The sequence below is a fragment of the Eurosta solidaginis genome, chromosome 1, assembly GCF_040869045.1.
Source record: "Eurosta solidaginis isolate ZX-2024a chromosome 1, ASM4086904v1, whole genome shotgun sequence".
Lineage (NCBI taxonomy): Eukaryota > Metazoa > Arthropoda > Insecta > Diptera > Tephritidae > Eurosta > Eurosta solidaginis.
Genome location: NC_090319.1, coordinates 348722791 through 348750047, shown reverse-complemented (window position 1 = coordinate 348750047; position 27257 = coordinate 348722791). Strand labels below are relative to the sequence as shown.

Genomic DNA, 27257 nt, shown 5'->3' with positions numbered 1-27257 from the left:
GCTGAAGGCAGAGTGAAAGCTACAAGAGTTGCTATAATATAGAGATAAAAGGCTTTGGCAATTATTTTTTATAGACATTTTTTAAATTTTTAAATTTGTCAGAGTGCCCGCTACGTTTCATGCTTGTTACTTATATACATATGTATATAAATAAAAATCCATTAAATCGTAAAACATCTAATAGCAGGTCTTCTGCCGTAAGCTCATTTCGTTTGATTACACACTGATTCCCATAAATTGCCTTTGTGTGAACGAAATATTGCAGCATATATGTATCCCAAAATTAATTCTAAATTTAAGATTTTAGCTTTAATTAAATTTCAATTTATTGTAATTATGGTTTTAAACGGTATTATTATATATTTGACGCTTATTCTTTTTTCGACCGAGTGTTTGGCAAGCACTTCTGAGCGTCTTTCTGCTTTTCAGTAAAAACTTATCTGCCTTGCAGATGCCATTCGGAGTCGGCATTAAAACAAGTAGGTCCCGTTGTTGTTGTTGTTGTTGATGTTGTTGTTGTAGCAGTGCTTCACCCCATCCAATAGGTGGTCCTATCACAAATTGCCATCAATATCCTCTAACGGGAGTGCAAGGAAACTTGCTGTTTCAACAGGGGTGTACCGTGAGTGAGACCGAGAGGAGTGTTAGAGGCGTTGGTTCCACATTACAATAGAAGAGATGGTTGGTGTCATGTGGGGACACATTGCAAGCAGGGCATACATTTTGAATGTGGGGTTTGATTCTGTAAAGGCAAGAGTTTAACCTGTTACAGTATCCAGATCGAAGTTGAGCTAGAGTGGCTCGCGTTTTCCGAGGGAGTAAGCGTTCCTCTTCTGCAAGTTTAGGGTATTATTTTTTGAGTACAGGATTCACCGGGCATTTCCTTATATAGAAGTCCGACGCCTGCTTGTGGATTTCACTGAAGACCTGCTTGTGTTTTTTGGCTTCATACGGCTGTGTTCTCAGGTGCCGCATTTCCTCATAATGCTTACGGAGATGACGCCTTAAGCCACTTGGCAGTGTTGGACCATCAATCAAATGTCTGTTGGGATGCTCCTGTTTATGGGTCATTATGTACATTGTATCCTGGGGGCATAAGGAGACAACCTGTGGCGGTTCTGAGGGCAGTATTTTCACAGGCCTGTAACTTCTTCCAGTGAGTAGTATTTAGGCTTGGCGACCATATCGGGGACGCGTAGCATGCAATCAGGTCCCGTCGCGCCAATTTGTAGGAAAAACTAAAAAAGGAACACGACGCAACTTGGAAGAGATGCTCGGCCCAAATCTCGTAGGAAGTTGTCGCGCCTTACATTTTTTTTTTTATTCATTTTTCGTTTTTGTCGAAAAACATCTCAGTAAAACAGGTATGCTTAAGAATTTCATATCTCAAGAAAACTTACTAAAATTACTTCTTAACAAAAATGTTTATTCACACTTCACATACATTAATTCAAACATACATACATTAATATTGCAAATTGCATATTACCTTAAGCGAAAGAAGATTTTTCACACATTCTTACCCAATCTGTACGGCTTTTGTTCACATTTACTTAATCTGGGAAATCAGTTCATAAGTAAAAAAGATCTTTCTTGCCAACAAGCTTTGAATAAATGTACATACATAAATATGTATAATTTCAGAAATAACTTTTACTTATTATTTAACTTTGTTTATTTTGTGCTTGCATGCTATTTTCGCATCAATGTTCCACATTGCCTGTTATAATTCACTCATTTTGTGGACGTAGAACCGTATTATGTTACACAAAAGTACATACCACACATCCATAAGCGTATACACATACATATGTGTGTGTGATAAATATATGGTAACTTCACATTTCCATAAAAAAAATTTTTGGTATCATCATCATTTTCTCAAAATGCAATAAAAGCTTTATTATAAAATACATACCATGAAAATATGCGTAATCAAGATGAATTTTGCAAACTGAGGTAAATGGTTTTTGGTTTTTTTTTTTTTATTAGATAAAGATTGATGGATTTTCATGTGTAAAATATTTTTAATCATTTATCTCTGGACTTTTTTAACTGTCCATATTTACGTTATGGTAAATTTATGTAAGCTCAAGACGAACATAAAAATGGAGTTCTGGATTTTATGCAAATGGTCTAGCATCATTGAATTGAAAACTTGCGTAGCATATTTTCTGCAATACACTAAGAAAATATACCGCTATGCAGTTGCTACGTCATTGCAAATACGCACCATCAAAACCCGTAGTTTATATTTTCAATATTGAATAGCAAAGCAGCAACTGTCAAACCCAAACAAAATTTAGAGAAAAACCAGTAAGGAAGGCTAAGTTGGGGTGTAACCGGACATTACATACTCAGTTAAGAGCTATGGAGACAAAATACGGGAAAATCACCATGTAGGAAAACGAACCTAGGGTAACCCTGGAATGTGTTTGTATGACATGTGTATCAAATGGAAGGTATTAAATGGTATTTTAAGAGGGAGTGAGCCCTGGTTCTATAGGTGGACGCCTTTTCGATATATCGCCATAAAGGTGGACCAGGGGTGACTCTTTAATGAGAGTTTTAAAAGGGAGTGGTGGTAGTTGTATATTTGAAGACGTTTTCGAGATATCGACCAAAATGTGGATTAGAGTGACCCAGAACATCATTTTTTGGGTACCGCTAATTTACTGCCATGATTCCAAGGGCTTTTGATTGCATCCTGCAGAACTTTTTAATTTTCTTCTGCTTAATATGGTGGGTGTCACATCCATTGTACCAAAAATATATTTGTTTTTTCCAAAGTTATATTTTGCGTCAATAAACCAATCCAATTACCTTTTTTCATCTCTTTTTTCATACTTGGTACAGAATTATGGCATTTTTTTCATATTTCGTAATTTTCTATATCGAAAAAGTGGTCATAGTCGGATTTCGGCTATTTTTTATACCAAGATAAAGTGAGTTCAGATAAGTACGTGAAGTAAGTTTAGTAAAGATATATCGATTTTTTGCTCAAGTTATCGTGTTAACGGCCGAGCGGAAGGACAGACGGTGGATTGTGTATTAAAACTGGGCATGGCTTCAACCGATTTCGCTCATTTTCACAGAAAACAGTTATCGTCATCTATGCACCTACCAAATTTCACAAGGATTTGTAAATTTTTGTTCGACTTATGGCATTAAAAGTATTCTAGACAAATTAAATGAAAAAGGGTGGAGCCACGCCCATTTTGAAATTTTCTTTTATTTTTGTATTTTGCTGCAACTTATCATTACTGGAGTTGAACGTTGGCATAATTTACTTATATAATGTTAAAGTATTAAATTTTTTGTTAAAATTTGACTTTAAAAAAATTGTTTTTTTTTTTTTTTAAGTGGGCGTGTTCGTCATCCGATTTTGCTAATTTGTATTTAACACACATATAGTAATAGGAGTAACGTGCTTGCCAAATTTCATCATGATATCTTCAACGACTGCCAAATTACAGCTTGCAAAACTTTTAAAATACCTCTTTTAAAAGTGGTGGCGCCACGCCCATTGTCCAAAATTTTACTAATTTTCTATTCTGCGTCACAAGTTCAACTCACCTACTAAGTTTCATCGCTTTATCCGCCTTTGGTAATGAATTATCGCACTTTTTAAGTGTTTCGAAATTTTCGATATCGAAAAAATGGGCGTGGTCGTAGTCCGATTCCGTTCATTTTAAATAGCGATCTGAGATGAACGCCCAGGAACCTACATACTAAATTTCATCAAGATACCTCAAAATTTACTCAAGTTATCATGGTTACGGGCGGACGGACGGACGAACGGACATGGCTAAATGACTTTCTTTTTTCACCCAGATCATTTTGATATATAGAAGTCTATATCTATCTCGATTAGTTTATGCCGTTACGGATTGCCATTATGCGAACAAAGTTAATAAACTCTGTGAGCTCTGCTCAGCTGAGTATAAAAATGCAAAAATCATACTTTACTAGTACTGACTCAACGTACTTCATTTTTACATAAAATTTATAGTCGCAGTACATCGGAAAAGGCGGCTGTGAATCTGGCGTTGGCCAGGCTTTGCGATTTGAGCTATCGACTTTCTGACTTCGGGCACTCTAGTCTTCTTACAAGGTTTGACTTTATCCCTGACAGGACGGACCGTTGCATGCCTATAACTGATCCCTGTGCAACCTTGAAAAATAGGGCTTTTTCGTCAAGAGTTAAATATAAGCCACAAGTTAAAAAAAAAAAATTTAAGGCTCGATAACCTCCGAAGGGATTTAAGGCCTAGCTTCTCTTCCAATTTGCGTCGTGCTCGTCTTGATTTTTCCTACAAATTGGCCGGACGGGACCTACATGTTTTATGCCGACTCCGAACGGCATCAGCAAGGCAGATGTGTTTTCACTGAAATTTTGATTTTGCTTTGCCCGGGGTGTGAACCCAGGGCATAAGGTGTAGTAGGCGGAGCACGCTACCATCAAACCACGGTGGCCGCCACAAGTATAAGTTAGTTCATTACAGTATCTTCCAAACGGAAGTTACCCCTATTATGGATGCAAAGGATGAGATCCTGTCCAACGATATTATGATTAGCGAATTTAGCATCTTCTCTGATATCCAAGCGGCTATCAAGACCTTGAGGTCAACTATAATGCAATCGAAGGTGATCTTGGAGTACCTGACCTCGCTTGCGATTGCACGGATCTGTTTTATTATTAATGTTATAGAAGGTCTCGGGCTAAGCGAAATCCCGGACAACTATCAAGTGTACCCTAAAATGACAACATTTGCACCAACTTCGGTGATTTTTGGAGATATCAAGTTTTGCGCTTGGGAAAACCTGACGTAAAAAGACTTGTAAGTAAGTTTGCAGTCAGTAAGAATAATAAATACCAAGTATTGCACTCCAATGAATATCTTTGCAATAACTATTCATAGTTTAGTGGAATTGCAACCTGTCACATCAAAGGCAACGTCTAAATATTAAAATCCTACTTATAAGTAGAACAAATTTGAATCCCCAGGTTCCTGACTGTTTTGCATTTATAGGATTTGAATAGTACTGGCTCTATTTTATTGAACATTTGAGTTCAATTGAGTAAAAACCCGAAACCGAACTATTTAACAAAATAAAGACAAAAGAAATTTCCTCCCAGAGCAATTAGATTGTTGACTAATTGCAAATATCATGCAAGTTAAATTTGTAATTTTTCTTTTCTTTTGCAGATGTGAACAATGAACAGAAAAAAACTGCATATGTTCCTACACCTTGCATGTAAGTTGATATAATGTATATGTATATGTATTTGTATATGTGAGCCTGGCTGCATGGTGAGAAGTTGATTAATGTTATGCATTAGTTTTTTTGGAAACATTTCGTTTATAGACTTTGGTAGAGTATTAAATCTTTATCAAGACTTGCAATGGTCCTTTTTTGTTATAGACAGTACGAGTGGCAATAGCCCTGCTTAACAAAAGTGGTTTCTAAACGTTTTCACTTGGCTTGACTCTGTGTAGCGTTCTTTATGAATTTTGTAATGAAATTTAAGTAACTTCCCTATAAGCTACAAGCTTAGAACTTGGAATATAGTTCAAAATCCGTAGGCAATGCAATAAAAATAAAAAATAAAACTCAGCTAGGTGATGCATGGATCGATATATTCAAACAAATCGTATTTGTGGTGCGATTTGGCTCATATTTGGAACACAGTGTGATGACTAGTACCTAGGACCAACCTAATTATTTTCTAGCTTTTACTATTATTATTACAAAATTTAAATATTGTTTTTAATAATCTGCTTACTCCAAACTGGAAAAAGGATCGGTAAAGATGGGTTTGATGGTGAATGAGGACAAAACGAAGTACCTGCTGTCATCAAGCAAAGAGTCAGCGCATATGCGCCTTGGCAACCACGCTACTGTTGGCAGCCATAATTTCGAAATAGTAAAAGACTTCGTTTATATGGGAACCAGCATCAACACTAGCAACAACATCAGCGCTGAAATCCAGCGAAGAACCAATCTTGCCAATAAATGCTACTTTGGACTAGGTAGGCAACTGAAAAGTAAAGTCCTCTCTCGGCGAACGAAAATCATACTCTACAAGTCGCTTATCGTACACGTCCTGCTATATGGGGCAGAAGCATGGACCATGACAACAGCAGATGAAGCGGCTTTGGGAGTATTCGAGAGAAAAGTTCTTCGAAAGATTTATGGACCTCTACGCGTTGGCGATGGCGAGTACCGAAGAAGATTTAATGATGAGCTGTACGAGCTATACGCAAACATCAACATAGTCGAGCGAATTAAAACGCAGCGGCTGCGCTGGCTAGGCCATGTTATGCGAATGAAAGATGATCTCCGGCCAAGAAAGTGTTTCTATCGGAACCCGCCTATGGAAGCAGAGGTAGAGGGCGGCCCCCACTCCATTGGAAGGACCAGGTGGAAAACGATTTAAACTTCCTTGGTGTGACCAATTGGCGCCGGTTGGCGGAGCGAAGGAGCGACTGGCGCGCCTTGTTGGACGGCCATAACCGTTTAGACGGTTAAGCGCCAATTAAGTAAGTAAGTAAGTAAGTTTTTGATAATTGGAATTGCCCAGGCAAAGACAGGCCAAACTGTTTATACTTCCGGCAACGAGAGTATCAGCCAAATTCATTAATGTAAGCAAGGAGGACCTAAGAACTCCCACTGGGTACTATACGGGACACACTGGTCTACGATATCATTTAAGTGAGTTAAATCTATCTGATACCCAAATTTGTCGTTTCAGTGAGCTGGAGGGTGAAACGCCGATTTAGATTCTCTACGAATGCATCGCTCTAGTTAGGCTCTCCCATCTAGGTGGTGTGACTCTTAATCCTTATGTGATATGTAGTAAAAAGTCTGTAGAGGTAATTAGATGCATCAAAAGCCTTCAGATACAAAACAAGGCTGAAAGATCATGCACAATAGATCTGCACAATGGTCGCAGTGCTTCCAGGCCTAATAATAATAATAATAAAGCCGTTTAACTTAAACATTTTTTTTTTTAATTATTGTATAAGACGTTAGAAACAAAGTAAAGATCATTTTTTAAGCGTATTCCTATCGAACGGCTATATCGTACATGTGAATCCGGTTAAACAAGAAGCTTTTTTATATACACAGCGTATATTTGTACACAAGGGTACTAGACCATTGAGTTGTTTTCACTGTTGTAGGGATAAGCACACTCCTTTACATTCGTGTAACAAGCACCATTAAGGTACTATCCCAACCATTTCGGAAACGATCTAGTATGACCAGTCGGTTTTTGATGAATATGTCCACTTAAAAAAAAAGTAGGTGCAATTTTAAGAAAAAAATGCAATGCCTTTACGTAAATATATAACCAACAAATTGCTCGGCCCGGCTTCGCACGGTTGATGTACCCATTTAAGGAAATCAAACATTTGCTGCAGTAGTTTTGAGCAATTCGCGTGCCTACAATACATATTTTTATACTCAATGCGCTTTGCACACGGAGTATATAAACTTTTATTGGATAACGGTTGGTTGTAAAGGAATCGAGATAGATATAGACTTCCGTCCGTCTGTCCATCCATTAACGCGATAACTTGAGCAAATATTGAGATATCTTCACAAAATTCGGTACACGGGCTTGTCTGAAACCAGAATATATAGGTATTGAAAATCAGAGAAATCAGACGCTCACTTTTTACATACATAACATTTGGGAAAACACAAAAAACCTGAGTATTAAGTAAATAATATACCTAGAATGTTAAAATTTAATGGTTGTACCCAGGGGCTGAAACTGTTATTCCTTTTAAAATATAAGTCCTTGCAAAACTATTAATTTTGGACTTTAAATATATTTGGATCAAGATAAAAACTATTATCTTATTTTTTGAGTCCGATAGAACTAGTTACACTCGGACTTTTAAAAATAAAAGTCCTGAAATAAAAGTTAAGTCGAAATTTTAATTTTTTAAGGCCGAAATTAAAGTCCCGCTTGATAACAAAGATACGGCTTATCCGAATTAAAAAAAAAAATTTTATTTAAAAAAAATAAAAATACAGATTTTAATTTTATATGTGGAATTTAATGGAAAAAGTTCAAAAAATAAAAAGGAGGCATGATTCGACATGATATTGCTATAGGGATACCTGGGAACTCAAACATTTTCACCTAGGACAATTTTTTGACCAGGACTTTTTCGACTCCGAAAAAAAAAATATTATTATTTTCCGTCCCTGGTTGTACCTATATTGAGATTATTGATAAAAACTTGCCTTGGAACAGCTCACTTTCGATAAAATCAATTTTAAATATTATTAATTATGCATAAAAAACCATTCAACCTATCATAACAAAATTCGACAGAGAGTTTGCCTTCACTAAAGATTAACTTAATCGGTTGAAAACTACGCCGACTTTTAAAAAAAGATTTTTAAAAGGATAGTGGGTAAATAAAATAAGCTATATCTATGCAAAAAATTGCCTTATATCAATGGTGTTTCATTACCCACGTGGAATTTAAACAAGAAAAAACAAAAACATTCGAATTTGTGAAAATGGATGTGTCATCGACCCTTTTGACCAAGCAATTTTCTAGGTTTGGGGGCCATGACTCGCAGAAAAATTAAAGGATCATGATAAGTCATACAATTGTCTTTATAGCAAGAAATATTTCTTAGTACATATATAATGTTCGGTTACATCCGAACTTAGACACCCCTACTTGTTTCTTATTTTGTCATACTTATCTATTATTGGAACATTCCACGGTTGATACGGAAGAAATCTTAGACAGTTTTTCAGTTTTTGACCTTAACTTGGGCAAACTATCAATTTATAGTGATAGTGCTTAAATGCCCAACCCGTTATTGTAGAGCAAAGTACGATGGTTAAAAATTTATTTAAAATGTGCTAACCAGCCTTTTTAAAAGGTTTTATTTGGCTTGACTCTGTGTAGCGGCCAGCCCTTGTTTACGAATTTTGTAATTATAATTTAACTAACTTCTCGATAAGCTACAAGCTTGAACCTTGGAATTTAGTTAAGAACCCCATGACGATGCAATAATAAGAAAAAAAATCCGAAAGGTGGCGCATGTATCGAAATATTTCAAAAAATCGTATTTGTGGTCCGATTTGGCTCATATGGAACACATGGAAATAGAAATCGCTTTATGAAAGTGACACGTGGCGCTGAGTCGAGTAAAGCCTTTGGCAGGATTATATATTGAGGACTTAGATTGTAACAAATTGTCAGGAAAGAGTCCTTGTAATAATGAGTCACTAAATGAACTAAATAGAATAAGAAATAATAGGCAATTAAATAAAGACTAAAAACTTGAATATAAATTAATAAAACAAATTTTTTAAATTAAACGATTTTATTGAAAACAATATTTACATTAAGTAATAATAATATTAAAATCTTTAAAATAATTAGGTAGGTCCCAGGTACTTGCCATCAGAATCCTCATCAATTTAGGGCGTGGATCAGACAATTAAATAAAATAGTTGGACGCGCCAAATTTGTATTGATAGTCATAAGTAAGACCAACTGAACCTAAAGTAGGTTATGCTACGCCTTACATTTTTAGAAATTTCACGCACCCCGTTAGGCGTTGTCTAATCAACGCTCTACATTGGTATGGACTGTGATGATTTTCATGAATTTCCAGATATATTGAACACGCACAATTCAATTATATTTGTTCAATATAAATTCAAAAAACCAATATAAAGTTTTCACATCAAAAATAACATGAAATATAAAAAAATTGAAACTCGATTTTTAAAGAATAATTAAAGTGTTAACCTCAAAAAGTATTTCATAACAACGTGTAGTAAATTCCTACACTACTCCCCTCTTCCAAATTGTTTCATATTTAACAAATGAAATGTAACCCATTTTTTTTTATCCAAACAACTATATTTACTCGCATCCAAATATGCAGGCTTAAATCTGTCTATAGAAATATTCATAAATTTATTAAAATAATTAATTTTGAACCACTTTGGTGTTTTCTCTATTACCTCAAATGGTCCTTCATATGACTCCTGTAAACCAGTTCTCTTTCTATCAACTCTAACTAATACAAACTTGCAATCATTTAAATCTTTTGGAACATAAACTGGTGAATTTTTATGGTGAGATATGTTTGATGCACAATTCTTGAAATTTTGTTTCAATTTTAACAGAACATCAGATGAGTCAAAGTTATTTTCAGATCGAACTACCATTTGCGAAGGAAGTCTTAGATTTTCTCCATATACCATCTCTGCAGCTGTAGATTTAATGTCTTCTTTATAGGATGATCGCAAACCTAACAACACTATAGGTAACTCCTCATACCATTCAGCTGCACTTCCACTTGCCATAATTGAAGCTTTAAGTTGCCTATGAAAGCGTTCAACAATTCCATTAGCTTGCGGGTGATAAGCAGTGGTTATGATTTTATAACTTCCTAATAGTTTTTAGAGCTCTGTAAAAACCTGCGATGTAAATTGCGCTCCCTTATCAGTTGTAATTGTCAACGGAACTCCAAATCGAGATATATACTGACGAAAGAAAGTTTCTGCCACATTTTTCGCGGAAATATTTTGAAGAGAATATGCCTCAGGCCAACGAGAATTCCTATCTATTAAAGTTAAAATAAATCTAAAATCATGTGATGGAGGAAAAGGTCCAACGATATCTAAATGTACATGCTCAAAACGTCCTTTTGGAATTGGTATTTTCGAAACTTGCGATTTTGTATGTCTATAAATTTTACTTTTTTGACAATTAATGCACTCTTTCGCCCACTGGTTTACATCTTTATTCATTTCTGGCCAAAAATATCTATTGGTGATTAACCAGCGTGTTGCTTTAATACCAACATGGGCTATACCATGTAATTTTTCGAACAATAATTTTCTTAACACTTGAGGTATATATGGCCTTGTTAAATTAAGTGACGTCTCTCTTGAATATTTAAAAATGGAACTGATATTAGTTCCAATTTATGTCTACAATTTAGATTCTCTACTAATGATTTAATTTCACCATCTTTTCCTTGTTCAATAAATAACTCTTTTAAATTTACATCAATGGTTTCTAACATTAAAACTTCGGGTATCCTTGATAACGCATCCGCAACACAGTTTAATTCCCCTTTTATATATTTAATGTCACAAGTAAATTGGGATATGAACTCCAAATTTCTTGTCTACCTCGGACTTCGATCTACTTTTGAATTCAATGCAAATGTAAGTGGCTTGAGATCCGTATAAACCGTGAAAGATCTACCTTCCAACCAATGTTTAAAGTGTTTAATAGTTAAATAAATAGCGAGTAACTGTCTATCAAAAGTACAATATTTACATTCAGACGGTCTAAGTTTCTTAGAGAAGATGGCTAACGGTTCTTTAGTATTGTTGATTTCCTGTTGAAGAATTCCTCCAATAGCCCTATTTGATGCGTCTACAGCAACAGAGAGAATTGCTTCACTGTTGAAATGTGTTAACAATGTATTCTTAGCAAAACCCTCTTTTACTTTCTCAAATGCCTGCAATGTTTCATCAGACCAATCAAGTACCTTGTCTTTGCTCTTTGATGCCTTTGTTATCATGCTGTGTATTGGGTATATACCTATGGTAAAAATTAACCATTCCCACAAACTTTTGCATTTGTTTGATAGACATTGGCCGTCCAAAATCAAGAATTGATTGAATTTTCTTCGCTGATGGTTGAATACCTTCAGCTGATATGTTATAACCTAGGAAACTAATTTTACCTACTCCAAAAACGCACTTAGATGGCTTGATATTCAAACCGTACTTATCTAAATGTTGAAATAGTATATTAAGATGTTGTAAATGTTCTGATTCATCTTTACTAGCTATCAGTATGTCGTCCAAATAAACAAATATAAAATCTCGATCGTGTAACATTCATTTATAAACCTTTGGAATGTTTGCGCTGAATTTCGTAATAGAAAAGGCATTCTGACGAAATCGAACACTCCAAAAGGTGTGGTTATGGCAGTCTTATGAATGTCTTCTTCCGCAACAGGTATCTGATGGTAAGCCCTAACCAAACCTATTTTTGAAAATATTGTTTTATTTTTGAATTCAATATGTAAATCATGTATGTGTGGCAAAGGGTATCGATCAGGTACAGTGATTAAATTAATCAAACGATAATCTCAGCAAGGACGCCAATCATTTGCGTCTTTTTTAGGTAACTACTAAATGTAATGGCGATGTTCCATGTAATTTAGATGGACGACATTTTCTTGACTTTAATAAAAAATCGAATTCAGTCTTTGCTATTTTAAATTTAACAGGATCTAAACGTCTTGGCCTACAAAAAGGTAATACTCCATTTGTTATAATATGATGAACTGTCGAATGATTAACCGTTTTATTATAATCTGGTTCAAAAGTTAAAGAAGGAAAATTTTTCAAAAGCTTTGTATATTGATTTTCAACTGAAAATAATTTAGGCAATGAAATATTGCAAAATCCGGATATCGCGTCTACAGATAAACTAGTTAGAGGATCTATTAATTTCTTATTCTTTATATCTATTAAAAGTCCATATTTTTCCAAAAAATCTGCACCTATGATAGGTTTTGAAATATCTGTAATAAGAAATACAAATGGAAACTCTCGAAGGAGTCCCAAATTAAGTTTTAATAATTTTTTTCTATAAGTCGAAATCATGCTGCCATTAGCAGCCGTTAAAATAATATCTGAAGATTTTTTGTAAAAAGATGAAGGAAGAACTGAAATCTCAGCACCGCTGTCTATTAAGAATTTAAGCTTGCTTTCTTTATCTAATACAATCAAGCGACTTGTTGAAAAATTCAAAATGCTGTTGTTAGTCGCTGCAACAACAGCGCTGTCTAGTTTGTTTGACTAGGACTATTTTTCTGGAAAGCACACGGTTCTTCACATTTACGAGCTTTACTGCCAAAACAGTAATGATACCTACATAACCAATTTTAAGACTTTGATCTACCTCGCGACTGAGAATTTCTACGAAAACTAAAATTCCGCCTTTTTGGACGTGACTGTCTGTCATTAATTTGTGTTTTAATCTCGTTAATATCTAATTGTAAATGATTAAAACTTTCATATACTTTTGTTGTAGCCTTCGCTAAATTCTCTACTATTTTTCCAAATTCATCAATATTAATCGAGTATGTAACAACTCTATTTCTAACTGCTCAAATTTCATTACTACTGGTTATCTCTCAAATTTTATCTGCCAGTTGCAAAAGATCATTAATATTATTTAAATTAGCACTAGTCAATGCAACATAAAGATTTTTTGGAAGTTTACGTAACCAAAGATTTTTAAGCAAATTTGAATCGATAGTATTACCTGCTAGTTGGTCAAGGTTTCTATAATATTCAGAAGGTTTCCGATCACCTATCTCAGTATCTGATAAAATTTTATCCAATCTTCTCTGTTCGCTTAAGGAGTGCCTATCAATAAGAGTTTTCTTTAAATTGTCATATTTTCCACCTTCAGGTGGATTTTGGATAACATCTAATACATTTGCAATAATGTCTTGTAGCAAGGCAGTTAATACAAACTCGTATTTAGTAAAATTTCTCTAGTTATGCCTTTTGTAGCAAATTGCGTCTCAGCATGTACGGACCATCCTTCTGAACAGTTCAACCAAAATTGCGGTAATTTTACCGAAGTGGCACAAATTTCATTCCTATCGTAAGGATTGCGTATATTTTCTGACGAGAACTCACATGGATCCTCTATATCGAAAAGAGACCTATTTTGCCTATCTCCCGCGCTCGTTTAAAGCGGAAAATGAAACATATTGAAAAAGGTTCACAAAATTAAAAATTAACAATTATCCTATAGACTTCTATAAATATATTACAAAATTAAAATCAAATTATATAATCAATATATAGATATAAATATTTAGTAGTTGATGTGGATATGTTGTAACGTTACAGCTGAATGACTGCTCAGGAAGTGCAGTGACTGAAGTCACTACCACACACTTTAGCGACGCTCTGATACACGATAGTAGAATGGCAGACATTGTAATATACATACATATTCATCGAATGTAAAGGTAACTCACACGCGCCGTCGTTTGCTGTTGCAGTGATGAATTACTCTATAGATAACGCTCTGTTGATGACTAATTGGGAGCAAAAATGTATGTATAGAACTTTCTAAGTGATTCAAGATGGAGTGAGTATAATTGAGGATATGTATGTGTGTAAGTATTGGGCAATTTGACTGCTGACTCAGATGCACTTTGGGCCTGTGTTATACTCCTACAGCAAATAAGTCGTAACTTGACTTTACGACGTGCTCTAGTTAACGATATCCGCTTTGTACCGTTGCTAGCATTCGTTTTCAAACATTCACATGAACAAGAAAAAATACAAAAGATACTTACACTGCTGCAAGATTTAACTTATGGTATACAAATTAGTTGGGAAGGACTATATCTTATAGTGTTGCTGGAGCAACTTGCTAATATCATATATCAAGCAGCTGAAGAGAGTGAAGATGCATTGGCGCAGTCGGTAAGATGTTTGTTGTGCTGCCCGAATACTTTGGCTTCTGCCGAAATTTAACGATTTCATGTGATAGTCTGAAGACAGAGTAACACCGAGAAGCCTTCTAGAAATACTGCTGGCTGTCCTTGCTTAATTTCTTTGCTTTTCTAAATAATACTTAATTGTTTGGATTGCTGACTGTTTGTTGTACATATCTAATTTTCCGCTTTGAATAAAATTTCGGCTTAAATGCGCAAGGATTACGCTCTTCGGCTCCCAGTTACAGATTTAGCTAATTTGGCAGAATCGCCATATTTCATGAATTTCCAGATATAATGAACACGCACAATTCAATTATATTTGTTCAATATGAATTCGAAAAACCAATATAAAGTTTTCACATCAAAAATAACACGAAATATAAAAAACTTGAAACTCGATTTTTAAAGAATAATTAAAGTGTTAACAACAACAATTATTTCATAACAACGTGTAGTAAATCCCTACAATGACTAGTACCTACAACCTATCTAATTATCCCCAAGCGGGCTAGGGGGTTAGAATATACCCGCGGTAGGCAAGCCTGTTGTAAGAGGCGACTAAAATACCAAATTCAAGGAGTTGTGTAGCGCTACCTTTTCAGTTTGCCAGCGCAATATATAGCTTCTCCAAACCCTATTGTCAACCTCACCTTCGAGCGCCGAATCCCGTTTCACTAACAGACGAAGCTCTGGCGACCCCGAGCTCCTCATGGAACTCTGGGTGGGGAGGGAGGGACGGCCTGAAGCTTTAATGTGGCCATATAAATCGTTCCCGAGATGGTCGGGCTAACACCTTAATGGTGTTGTGTAACCGGAGCGTACCGGATCTGTATCCCGCAAAGGACAATCACATCGATAACACTTCCCAAAGCCTTAGGGGAGTAACATTATCGCTACAACAACAACAACAACAACCTACCTAATTATTTTCTAGCTTTTAGTATTATTATTAATTAATGTATTGTTTTCAATAAAACCGTTTAACTAAATTTTTTTTTTTAATAATTTTATTTTGACTAAATTTTTCTGTAATCAATATTTAAAGGGCAATTTACAAATTTCGCTCTCATTTTACTGCCAATTTTTACAGTTCGATATATATCTGAAAACCTTCTTAATTAGAATTGCAGGCCATTAAAAAAATTTTGCGCTAAGAAAACCTGCAGGAATAGTGTAAACGAACTCAGATTTGATCTCTCGAGCAGATGATGAAGATTCTGTACAATTTATTGCTTCGTTGGAAATATGGCGTGAGTAAATGTTTAGTTTTATTTGCTGATATTCAAAGTGTGCCGTTTGTAGTGTCGTTTATAGTGGTTGAATTTACTGGGTGAACTCTAGTAAATTATATACAATAAATCAAACGAAAATAAGCCAGTCCTAACAAAATGATAAAAATCGGTTGGAAACTACGCTTACTCTTTGTACCCAGTCTTCACCAAATTTAGTACTGAACTGAAAATTTTGTGTAATTTTTTTCTAATATCAAAAGTGGGCATTGTAATCTTGAATTTTTATAGCTAAATACGTGACATCTTATGGCTTTTCAGCATAAATACAATTTTTTTTGTTATTTCATAAACTTGCCTTCCTGTTGTGAGAAAAAGACAATTGTTTATTTGAGTTTAAATCTCGTTAGCATTTATTGTATATTTGACTAAATTATTAACAATCTATGAAATTCCACTAATTTTTTTTTTGAAATTAATCTACGTGTATGTGTATGTATATGAAAGAAAAGCACAAAAAATGTTACATATAAGTGTGTAAGGCGTAAGTAAATAAATAGTTATAGTTGATTAATCTACAATATAACAATAAAATTTTTAATAGGCAATTTTGCTTTTTATAAACACACAGCAAAGGCCAGAGATATTGTTCACTTCAAAACTCCTTTTCCTATGAGAAAGTACCGTCAATCTCGGGCCATAGCGGTATGTACCCTGCAGTAAAATTATGAATATATAATAATGGTATTGGCCTATTTACAAGCACGTGTTCAAAACGAAAGCATTTTTAAACTGTCTGCGTAGGAAATTTTGGAAACATATTGGGAAATAATACTCGCCCTAATATTTCCATCTTTGGAGGCCACCGTGGTGTGATGCTAGCGTGCTCCGCCTACCACACCGAATGCCCTGGGTTCACACCCCGGGCAAAGCAAGATCAAAATTTTAGAAATAAGGTTTTTCAATTAGAAGAAAATTTTTCTAAGCGGGGTCGCCCTCGGCAGCATTTGGCAAGCACTCCGAATGTATTTCTGCCATGGAAAGCTCGCATTGAAAACTCATCTTTCTCGCAGATGCCGTTCGGTGTCGGCATAAAGCAAATAGTTCCCGTCCCGCCAATTTGTAGGAAAAATTAAAAAGGAGCACGACGCAAATTGGAAGAGAAGCTCGGCCTAAAATCTCTTCGGAGGTTAATGCGCCTTACATTTTAATTTAATATTTCCATCGCCACTAATAAGGTCGTATAAAAACAGTTAGTTGAAAGCATTGTATAATTTCCTGCAGGGTTTGTATGTAATTTTGAATTAACATAAATATACTATACGTATGTGTGTGTGCAATTTTGTTGCAGTTGCGGTTGTGTGCTGTAGTTCCGACTTTTCAACTCGTGCTGCATATATATTTATATGAGTGGTCGTGTGACCAATGTTTACCGGCAATGCAAACTCGCCCCCTTCGAAACATTTTTACACTCAGCGAGCAACAACACTATAAAAACAAACAAGCTATTCCAGTCTTACCATGAATGTATAATTGATATGCAAGCTCTTACCTTGGGGTTTCTCACTTCCATATGCATATATACATGTTTGTATGCATGTATATACAACCTTAACTAGCCTCTCTATATTTCGTTTATGTACGTGTATAACAATTGCATGCTGCTGTTTATTATTGATACTCTTGTTGTTGTTCTTGTTGATGTGTGCGTTTCCCCAATCGCGGTCTATATAATGGTGAGGATTTTTTGCTAGTCCTCGCTAGAAATTGCCATGGTTCACTTGCGCTCTCAATGCCATTGACAAGCATGCCCTTACCGGCAATGGCCGTTGGTCCTATATCGCCTCCAACACCTCCAACGCCATCAAACTTTTCGAAACCACCATTGCCAGTGTCAGTGCCAATATAACTGGCACCATCATTATTATTGACGTTGTCCACTTCGTCATCGTTCAAAGGTGTACGTTCATCGTTGTACGTGGCTGCATTATTATTGTTTTTGTAAATTTCATTGAGCAATTGCAAATCAGCTGCCGTACTGCGACTTAGGTGTGAACTCAAAAGGGCCAGTTCTATTTTGGATATTTGTTCTAAAACATAACAGGTAAAACAATATTAAAATAGAATTACGCACACATACATACATATGTATTGTTATTTGATATTGTGTGTGTTTTGTTAATTTTTAATGAGCATACTACGATTACATGTCCATAAATAGATACGAGTAAACGGAGATTTGCGTGGGGAAAATTGCTTCTAAATATAAATATATTTATGAAAGAGAAAAATAGCCATGGTGATAACGCGTTGGATTTCTTGGTTGGCAGTCTTCTTCTGTTAATGCTGGTTAAATCTCTAGGACAATGAGATAACTCAGCTCAAATGAACGGTGCTCGAAATTAATGCCAACATATCGATGTATTCAATAGTAACAAAGAATTTATCAATTTAGTAAAATGACTTTCTTGAAGGTGGAAAAATGTTCAAAAAAATTCTTCGAAGACAAAACTAAATTAATGCAAGGTGCGATATAACTCCGAAATTAATTTAGGCTGAACCTCTATTCAAATTTTCTTAATGCTACTTTTTAACTTGGCTTGATGAGACCTGCGCCGACTCGAAACGGCATCTGCAAGGCAGATGAGTCTTCACTGCGAAGCTTTTCATGGTAGAAATACATTTTTGCAGTGTATGCGAAATCACTGCCGTGGGACGGCCCCGCTTGAAAGCCGTTTCTCTAATTGACAAAACTTGTATTAAATTTTTGACGTTTCTTTGCCCGGAAATTGCACCTAGGATCTACGGTGTGGTAGTAGCCGCCACCGTGTGTGCTACCTTTCATTGTGTAGAAAAAGAAACATTAATTTTGTAATAAACAATGTCATAAATAACAAGAAATGCATACCAAGCTAGCTCTCATCCATTTAACTATTAAGGATACATTAAAATTTGTTCTACTTCGACCTTAGAACCATCACTGTGTACTATAGGGGTCTACGATATCAGCTAAGTAAGTTAAATCTCTCCAATACCCAAATTTGTCGTTTCTGTGAGCTGGATGATGAAACGCCAGTTCACCTTCTCTGCGAATGCGCCGCTCTGGCTAGGCAGAGACAATTCCATCCAGATGGTGGGACTCTTTCTTCCTATGTGATGAAGGAAAAGGCCTGAAGAGGTACCTAGATACATCAAAATCCTCCAGATACAAAATTAGGCTGAAAGGTCTTGCACAGTAGATCTGCATAAAGGTCGCAGTGCTTCCAGAGCTAGTAATAATAATACTTCGATATTAAAAGTTTTATGGGTGTCAAAAATTTTTGGTTCCCCCAAGTTTTGGTAGTGGAAAACCCATTTTCCAAAAATTTCAATAAATTTCTCTTTCGTCATAAACTTAATCCACAGCAGAAGTCTCTTCACTTTGTGAGCATATGAGCTCAGAAATAATAGAAAGGGACGTGTTTAACGTCCAAATTTGTTCATTTTCAATACCAATATTTTGTAAGTTCTTATCTGAATTTCTCGTGTGCTGAACTTACTATGTTAACGAACGGGCTGATGGACAGACGGACTGATGGGTATAAAAATTAGGCGTGGTTTTCAAACCAGTTTTTCCCGTTTTCACTGCAAACAGTTACTGCTTTAAACACAATGTCCTTACCAAATTTATTTAGTAATAGCGTACCCAGAAGATGATATCCAGCCCTGCTGAAAAGTGTACTTCCCTTTCTTTATCACCCTCCATATCATTGAACAGACTTTTACTACAAACACTTTACTACTTTTTTTTCCATTTCTCCTTCTAATTCCTTTCCTTTCGTTATTGCATTTATCTTCACTCTCTTCTCATTATTATTTTTCCTCTCACTCTCAAGCTCATTCCCACTTGCACACCCACTCTCATTCTCACTCCCACTCTCATGTCTAAATTTCTACATATATTGTTAGCAGTGAATAAACCTAATCTAATTGTACACTGTTTTCCCGTGTAATTATTTGACATATCACTGAAAAGAACGGAAGGCAATACAGCCATAAATCATTTACTTAGTGATTATATACAATGGGAAGTCCTGTACCTAGAAACACTACTACAAAATATTCTCCCTTTTCACCACAAATAATACATAATTTTTTTGTAAATCTTCCTAGGACATGCCACAAAATAAATACTTACTTCTTAAAGTTTGCATAATATTTAATAAGGCCTGATAATATGCATATGCTGGTATGCCTTTGGAATGTTCTTCCATTTTGTTTAAATCATGTTGAGAACGTTTATGACGTGCTCTTAATGTCATTATCGTTGACCGCTTACTTTGCTGTTTTTGCACTTGTGTTTGTTGTTCATATTGTTGTTGCTTTTGTTGTTCCTGTATGGGTGCATATGACTTTGGGCTGTTACTTGGAGAGTTTGCTAAATTTATTATCTAAAATAAACAGAAAGATATAAAGTCATAAACACTTGAGCTTAGTAAAAATGCAATAAGGGCATTAATGTATGTAGTGAATATATTGGATTAGGGCAATCTCATTTTGCAACTTTTACTTGCAAAGTAATAATTCATTAAGAAATTTATTTGGCTGACATCGTGAAAAGCTCTATGTAATTGCCTTGAATGGCCCCAAAAATTGAAGAATTTTACACAGAGTTTGATGAACTAAATTAGACAGTGGGAGTGGGTGTGCGATGAGGGTAACATTGAGAATAGGTGTGGGAGTGGATGGGGAAGCAAGGCTGAGAGTGGGGATAGGAGTGCCAATGGCAGTGGATTTGATTTGGGAGTAGTATTGGGAGAGGGTGTGGGAGTGGGAGTGGCATTGAGAATTCGATTGGTGGTGGAAGTCTGAGAGAGAGTGGGAGTGAAATTGAGAGTGGGATTGTACTGGGAGAGGGAGCAGGAGTGGGAGTGGGTTTGAGATTGTACGGCGATATAGTCGAATATATTTTTGAATGATTAAACTGTTCGACATAGGTTCTACTGCATGAAATTTTATGCATGACTGCTAAACTACTAATTACCCTAATTTCAAATGTAGAAACCGTTTTCTCCTAGCAGATCAAGTTTTCGACAAATTTACTAATAAAGTTTTTGATAAGAATAACTTTTTCAATCAAATTTATTATTATCAATTGCTTTTCTAGTATAAGTTTATTCAGTAGCACTACTATGAATACTTCAGAAGTAATCAGCGTTACAGGGTCCCTGAAAATGGAGGTATTGGTGAAAACGCTCACCCTGCTCTTCACTGAGATCCCCTAAATTTTAAAGAAAACGGTCCATATTGCTATTGAGAAAGTGCTATTCTTGAAACCTATATTTACGACCAGATGTTGAAAGTGTAGCATCAGTTGGTCTATATGCTCAGAGAAGTTAGCTTACTTCCTGTTTTCTAAACAGTTTTTCGCAACTCGTCCCATGCAGACTTTTCCAAGTGCTTTCACGCGGCTAATGAATTATGGATTACAAACTAGTTTACTAGTCTGTGAGCTGTCGAGAATACGAGCTTTCATCTTTTCAAAACTCAGTATTGTAAATGATTTGTAAATGTAATTAAAACATACATCAGGTTTATCTAAGGTCTTTGCATATTGTTTCATAAGACCCAATTTGATATGCAGAGGGGATAAGATTATACGGTGCCTGGGTAATAATGGGATATTGATGTTAAGCTTACCTGGATTCAGTCAGTATAATGGTACAAATATATTTAGAGTGATTTCTGAGTTTATTTCTGTTATATTTATCACACAGAAATAACATAGCGATGGTTCGACGGTTCGTACCATATTACAGAAGTTTGGTACGGAAATGAAGTCTTTTCAGCACTTTCTGGTGATAGAACTGGCACTATTTTGGTGTTTATAGAACTACGCCACAAAGTGTGTTTTCGCCACCGAAATTGTTTTGTATGCATAATTTGTATTGAAATATCATTTTGAAAAGCTTAATAAAAACGTGTGTTTATTTTATCAATAAGAGAATAAAAGTATAAAATACAAAGTGAAATATTTGAGAAAAAATTTAAAATCACTATAACTGGAGGGAGGAGAAGAAGGATTTTCCGAAGGTAGGGCGGAGCAAAATCTTCCGGGTTCGCTGGTATATTTTAAGGCACAACTGAAAACTACCCCCCGTTTTAACGATTCCCCCTGTCTGAATTTTCGTTAAATGATCTCAGGTCACTTGCAAATGTGTCAATAGAACTAATGTCAAGAGAATTAATGCCAATGACAAAAATTTCAAATCAAAATATAAATAATACTATGACTTGCGTTGTGGTTGTTAGTCTAAATCTGGCGTTGAGCTGGCCAAATTAAAAGTTTTTTATTTGCTTTAATCTCCAAATTTCTAAAAAGCGCCGCATGCGAAAATTTGGAATTAAAAATTGTTTGTTCCAAATTTTCGCAGGCGGCGCTTTTTATACCTTTCATGAACATGAAATGGTATATTAACTTCGGTCCGATGTTTGTAACGTTGAGAAATATAGAAGATAGACTCACCATTAAGTATACCGAATTGATCAAGGCGACGAACTGAGTTGATATAGCCATGTCCGTCTGTCCGTCCGTCCGTCTGTCTGTTTGAACGCAAACTAGTCCCTCAAATTTTGAGATATCTCAATGAAATTTGGCACAAGATGTATTTTTGTATTATATTTGACATTTGTCAGATCAGGTAGGATCGGACCACTATAACATATATCTCCCATACAACCGATCGTTCAGATAAGACGATTTTGGTCATTCCTGCCGCAATTTAGAAAGTATATACGTGAAACTCGGTGATATATATTTTAATATATCATAGAAGATTTTCTGAAAAAATCACTTGTAACTTCTCATTGAGGTACAAACGTGAGACTTCACATATAGGTTAAGGTGGCGCACTGATCGAAATAATCAGATGAGAATTTTGGAGATTTGAAAGCGGCTTTTATGCAACTTCTCCATGAGCTAGAGCCTTGAATTTTCAAACTGAATTCCGAGGCCGATGACAGTATAAAACATAGTACATTAAGGAACGGGGGGAATATCGCAATTAGTTTTTAAGACACTTCCCATTGAGCTACAATCTTCATACGTAGTTGAGAAGTCGATGACAATCCATTAAAGGGATAAAAACTCAGATAAGTGGTGTGCGGATCGAGATATTTAGAAATCTCGTCCGAATTTGGAAAATTTTGAGGTGGAGTTATAAAAAGGTTTCATATGATATAGAGACCTGAAACTTTGAACAAGGCTTAGAACCCAATCAAGGTTCAAAATTCTACTTAATGTGCTGCGGATAGAGATATTTAGAAAATACATAGAGAACAGGGGGAAACGCCCAATCGATTTATAAATAAATTCTACTTTGTGCTAGACTAGAATTTATGGAACTAAACAAATTTACGATTCGTTGCGCTGGGACTAAGATATCTACATTATTTTAATTGATGGTCTACTTTTCATGAATTATGAATTTTATTAAGGCAACGAAACTCCGCGCAGTGATTATTGAGTTTGTTCCGAACCGACATCTCTAATTCGGTAATCGAAAGTTTCTACTAGTCAACACTTTCACTCAATTCATAACAAGTATTGTATGCATTCTGAATTAATAAAATTAAATTTTTCACCTTTTAGTAAATTAGGCAATATTTTTTTCTACCTAGAACTAAAAAGTAGAAAATAAAAAAATTTAAGCACTTCCTTTATATAAATGGACAAAAATCCGCGAAAAATGTGTCCTTATAAAAGGACACATTCTCGCTAAATTTTGATTTAAAAATTTTGATGTAGAAATTGTAAAAATATTTGTGAGATATAAAAACATAAAGGTGGAGCGCAATTAATTCACTATATATTGATAAGTTAACTCGTTTCCTGCCAACTTTCCAATCCAATTAATATGCGCTCCACGTCAAAATTTTAAAATCAAAGTTCAGTAAGAATATGCATTTTTTTAAGGACATGTTTTACGCTGATTTTTGTCCATTTATATAAAGGAAGTGCTTAAACCGACTTATTTTGTTTTGTTGATTTTCCGACAGGGTGGATAAATGATGTATATTGGAACGACTCCCCGTCATCCCTTGTCAAATTTGGTTTTGAGACAAACCGGTTTCGGCGTTGTGCCTTCATCAATGTCGATTTTCGTTCTGATTTGTTGTTGTCGTTTGTCCTGTATTTATAGTTCGTAGGTACATAAGCAGGTATTGTCAAAATTGATGCTTGTGTATATTTAGTTATGTGTATGTGCTTTGTGTTCCTTCAGAACCGAGGGTGGTTTTTACTGATCGATTTGTGTGGCTGACTGGGGCAGGTAAAAATCCGTAATTTTAGTCGATTGACCCTCTTTGTGGGTTTGTTGTTTTGGTGCGTTATGTGTTTTGTATTTATTTGTTTTGTGTGTTTGTCTGTTGTACCTGTGTGATTACTTTATTTCTTGTAAACAAGTTTTAAAGGCTCGAATATTGTGTCATAAATTGTGTTTATCTGTTCGTTTATTATTCTAACGTCGAATGTTTTCTGTTTGTAGATTTCCATGTTTTCGAGTACGTTGGGACGTCGGCCTTTTGCTTGTATGTGAAGAACTCTAACTGTTTTATTGATGTTTGCTGGGGAACACCCATTCTCGACCATGTGATTCGGGAAGTTAGACTAGGGTTAATGTTTGGATTCCGTATTTTTTTGTTGTATTCTCTAATATGTTCTCTGAACTTCGTTCTTATTTGCCGTCCAGTTTGTCCTATGTAACTATGTTGGCATCCGCAAGTAAGCTTGTATAAGCTGTGGCTGCTAAACGGATCCTCTGTGTTAGTATTAGTTCTTAGTTTTCACCCTAGATTGTTCGATGTTTTGAGTGCTTTGTTAATGCTGTATTTTTTAAAGAAGTTTGCCAATTTATATGTTGCTTTTCCAGTATATGTCATAGTCGTCCAGCTATTATTTTCCTTTTCATTATTTCCTTTTGGTTCTCCATTTGTCCTTCTGAGCTTTTTTATATCCGTTGTTTGCAGCGATATTATATATGACCTCAAGTGCTCTCTTATATGCCTCTTGTATAAAATGTGTTCTTTCAATTGTATGTACCAAGTGCCTTAATGCTGCATTTTTATGCTGTTGGGGGTGATTCGAGGTATTATGTATTATTGTGTCGGTGGCCGTTGGCTTTCTATATATGCCATAGTTAAATCTGTTGGCTTCTTTATCAATATCTATCTTGAGGTCTAGATAGTTCCTCCGTTCTTTTCGGTTTCCATTGCAAATTTCATATTCCCGTGCTGCTTGTTGAGGTACTCAAGTACAAGCTCTTCGTTATTAGTAGTTAAAACCCATATTATGTCATCCACGTATCTAGCATAAAATGACACGCCTAATTCGGACTTCATCTCCTGTATGTACTTTTCTTCCAGATTTTGCATGAACACTTCCATAAGAATTACTGATGTGGGGCTTCCCATTCCAAGACCGTTTGTTTGTCTATATATTGTGCTTAAAATTTTTTAAATTCCTTTTTATTTTCTTTTATTAACTAATGTAAAAAAAATTATTTAATCTTATTGTAATAGACTATAAATATTTGGAATTAAACTGTGTGCAAATTTTATTTTAAAGAGGTCGGTGGTGGTGTCCGTAAGAAGTTTTGCCATTAATTCGCTTTTGCGAAACGAATTTATGTAAAATCGGAGAAAAAGTTTTTCTAGCATTAATTCACTTTTGAAAGAGAAGTGATGTCAATGCCATTGACTGCAGCATGATTCTGACATCAATTCTCTTTTGGATTTGGAATTAATATCATTGACATTAACTCTTTCGTATTAAGCGTATTAATGTCAATTGGCGCTGATTCCATTGACACTATAGCCCGACACCTGATTTTAACCTGCTGTCTCTGTCAACAAAAACAAACATATTAATTAATAAGCTATTTGTTACGATCGATTTTTAAGTAAAAATAACTCGGGCATTTCAAATGCCAATATGTGAATTAATTCGGAATTGTGATGATAAGAATTTAATTTAAACGAAATTTACATATTATATTTTTCGTGTGCATAATTTATTAATCATTTCAATAAAGAAAAAGTTGAATTGCTATTTATCTTTTATATTCATGTTAATAAAAGAAATGTGAGAAAAATAGCAACTTTTCTTTATTGAAATGATTAATAAACAAGTAAGGAAGGCTAAGTTCGGGTGTAACCAAACATTACATACTCAGCTGAGAGCTATGGAGACAAAATAAGGGAAAATCACCATGTAAGAAAATGAACCTGGGGTAACCCTGGAATGTGTTTGTATGACATGTGTATCAAATGGAAGGTATTAAAGAGTATTTTAAAAGGGGTGGGCCATAGTTCTGGTGGACGCCATTTAGGGATATCGCCATAAAGGTAGAATAGGGCTGACTCTAGAATTTGTTTGTACGATATGGGTATCAAATGAAAGGTGTTAATGAGTATTTTAAAAGGGAGTTGGCCTTAGTTCTATAGGTGGACGCCTTTCGAGATATCGCCATAAAGGTGGACCAGGGGTGACTCTATAATGTGTTTGTACGATATGGGTATCCAATTAAAGGTATTAATGAGGGTTTTAAAGGGGAGTAGAGGTAGTTGTATATTTTAAGGCGTTTTCGAGATATCGACCAAAATGTGTACCAGGGTGACTCAGAACATCTTCTGTCGGGTACCGCTAATTTATTTATATATGTAATACCACGAACAGTATTCCAAGATTCCAAGGGCTTTTGATTTCGCCCTGCAGAATTTTTTAATTTTCTTCTACTTAATATGGAGGTGTCACACCTATTTTACAAAGTTTTTTTCTAAACTTATATTTTACGTCAATAAACCAATCCAATTACCATGTTTCATTCATTTTTCCCTTTTTCGTATTTGGTATAGAATTATGGCATTTTTTTCAAATTTCGTAATTTTCGATATCGAAAAAGTCGGATTTCGGCATTTTTATACCAATGCAAAGTGAGTTCAGATAAGTACGTGAACTTAGTTTAGAAATAATATATATATTTTTGCTCAAGTTATCGTGTTAACGGCCGAGCAGAGGGACAGACGGTCGACTGTGTATAAAAACTGGGCGTGGTTTAAACCGATTTCGCCCATTTTAATAGAAAACAGTTATCGTCATAGAATCTATGCCCCTACCAAATTTCAAAAGGATTGGTTAATTTTTGTTCGACTTATGGCGTTAAAAGTATCCTAGACAAATTAAATGAAAAAGAGCGGAGCCACGCCCATTTTGAAATTTTCTTTTATTTTTGTATTTTGTTGCACCATATCATTACTGGAGTTGAATGTTGACATAATTTACTTATATACTGTAAAGATATTAAATTTTTTGTTAAAATTCGACTTAAAAAAATTTTTTTTGTTAAAGTGGGCGTGGTCGTTCTCATTTTTCTAATTTTTATTAAGCATACATATAGTAATAGGAGTAACGTTCCCGCCAAATTTCATCAAGATATCTTC

General features: G+C 35.1%; 2 protein-coding genes across 10 annotated transcripts in view; one reads left to right on the top strand and one right to left on the bottom strand.

Moving 5' to 3' along the window:
• Positions 1-27257, top strand: part of Octbeta3R (Octopamine beta3 receptor) — a 492955-nt gene that overhangs the window by 250294 nt on the left and 215404 nt on the right. For all 9 annotated transcript variants that reach the window (XM_067762581.1, XM_067762582.1, XM_067762586.1 and 6 more), the window contains one exon: positions 5211-5259. The gene's annotated coding sequence lies outside the window, so the exon portion shown is untranslated. The remainder of the gene's footprint in view (positions 1-5210; positions 5260-27257) is intronic.
• The window catches only part of LOC137244654 (uncharacterized), a 31188-nt gene continuing 20205 nt past the window's right edge, over positions 16275-27257 (bottom strand). Inside the window, exons 2-4 of the mRNA XM_067773972.1 lie at positions 19957-20209; positions 17332-17869; positions 16275-17267 (exon numbers count right to left, since the gene is read on the bottom strand). Coding sequence (XP_067630073.1) covers positions 17451-17869; positions 19957-20209 — 672 coding nt within the window. The 3' untranslated portion in view covers positions 16275-17267; positions 17332-17450. The remainder of the gene's footprint in view (positions 17268-17331; positions 17870-19956; positions 20210-27257) is intronic.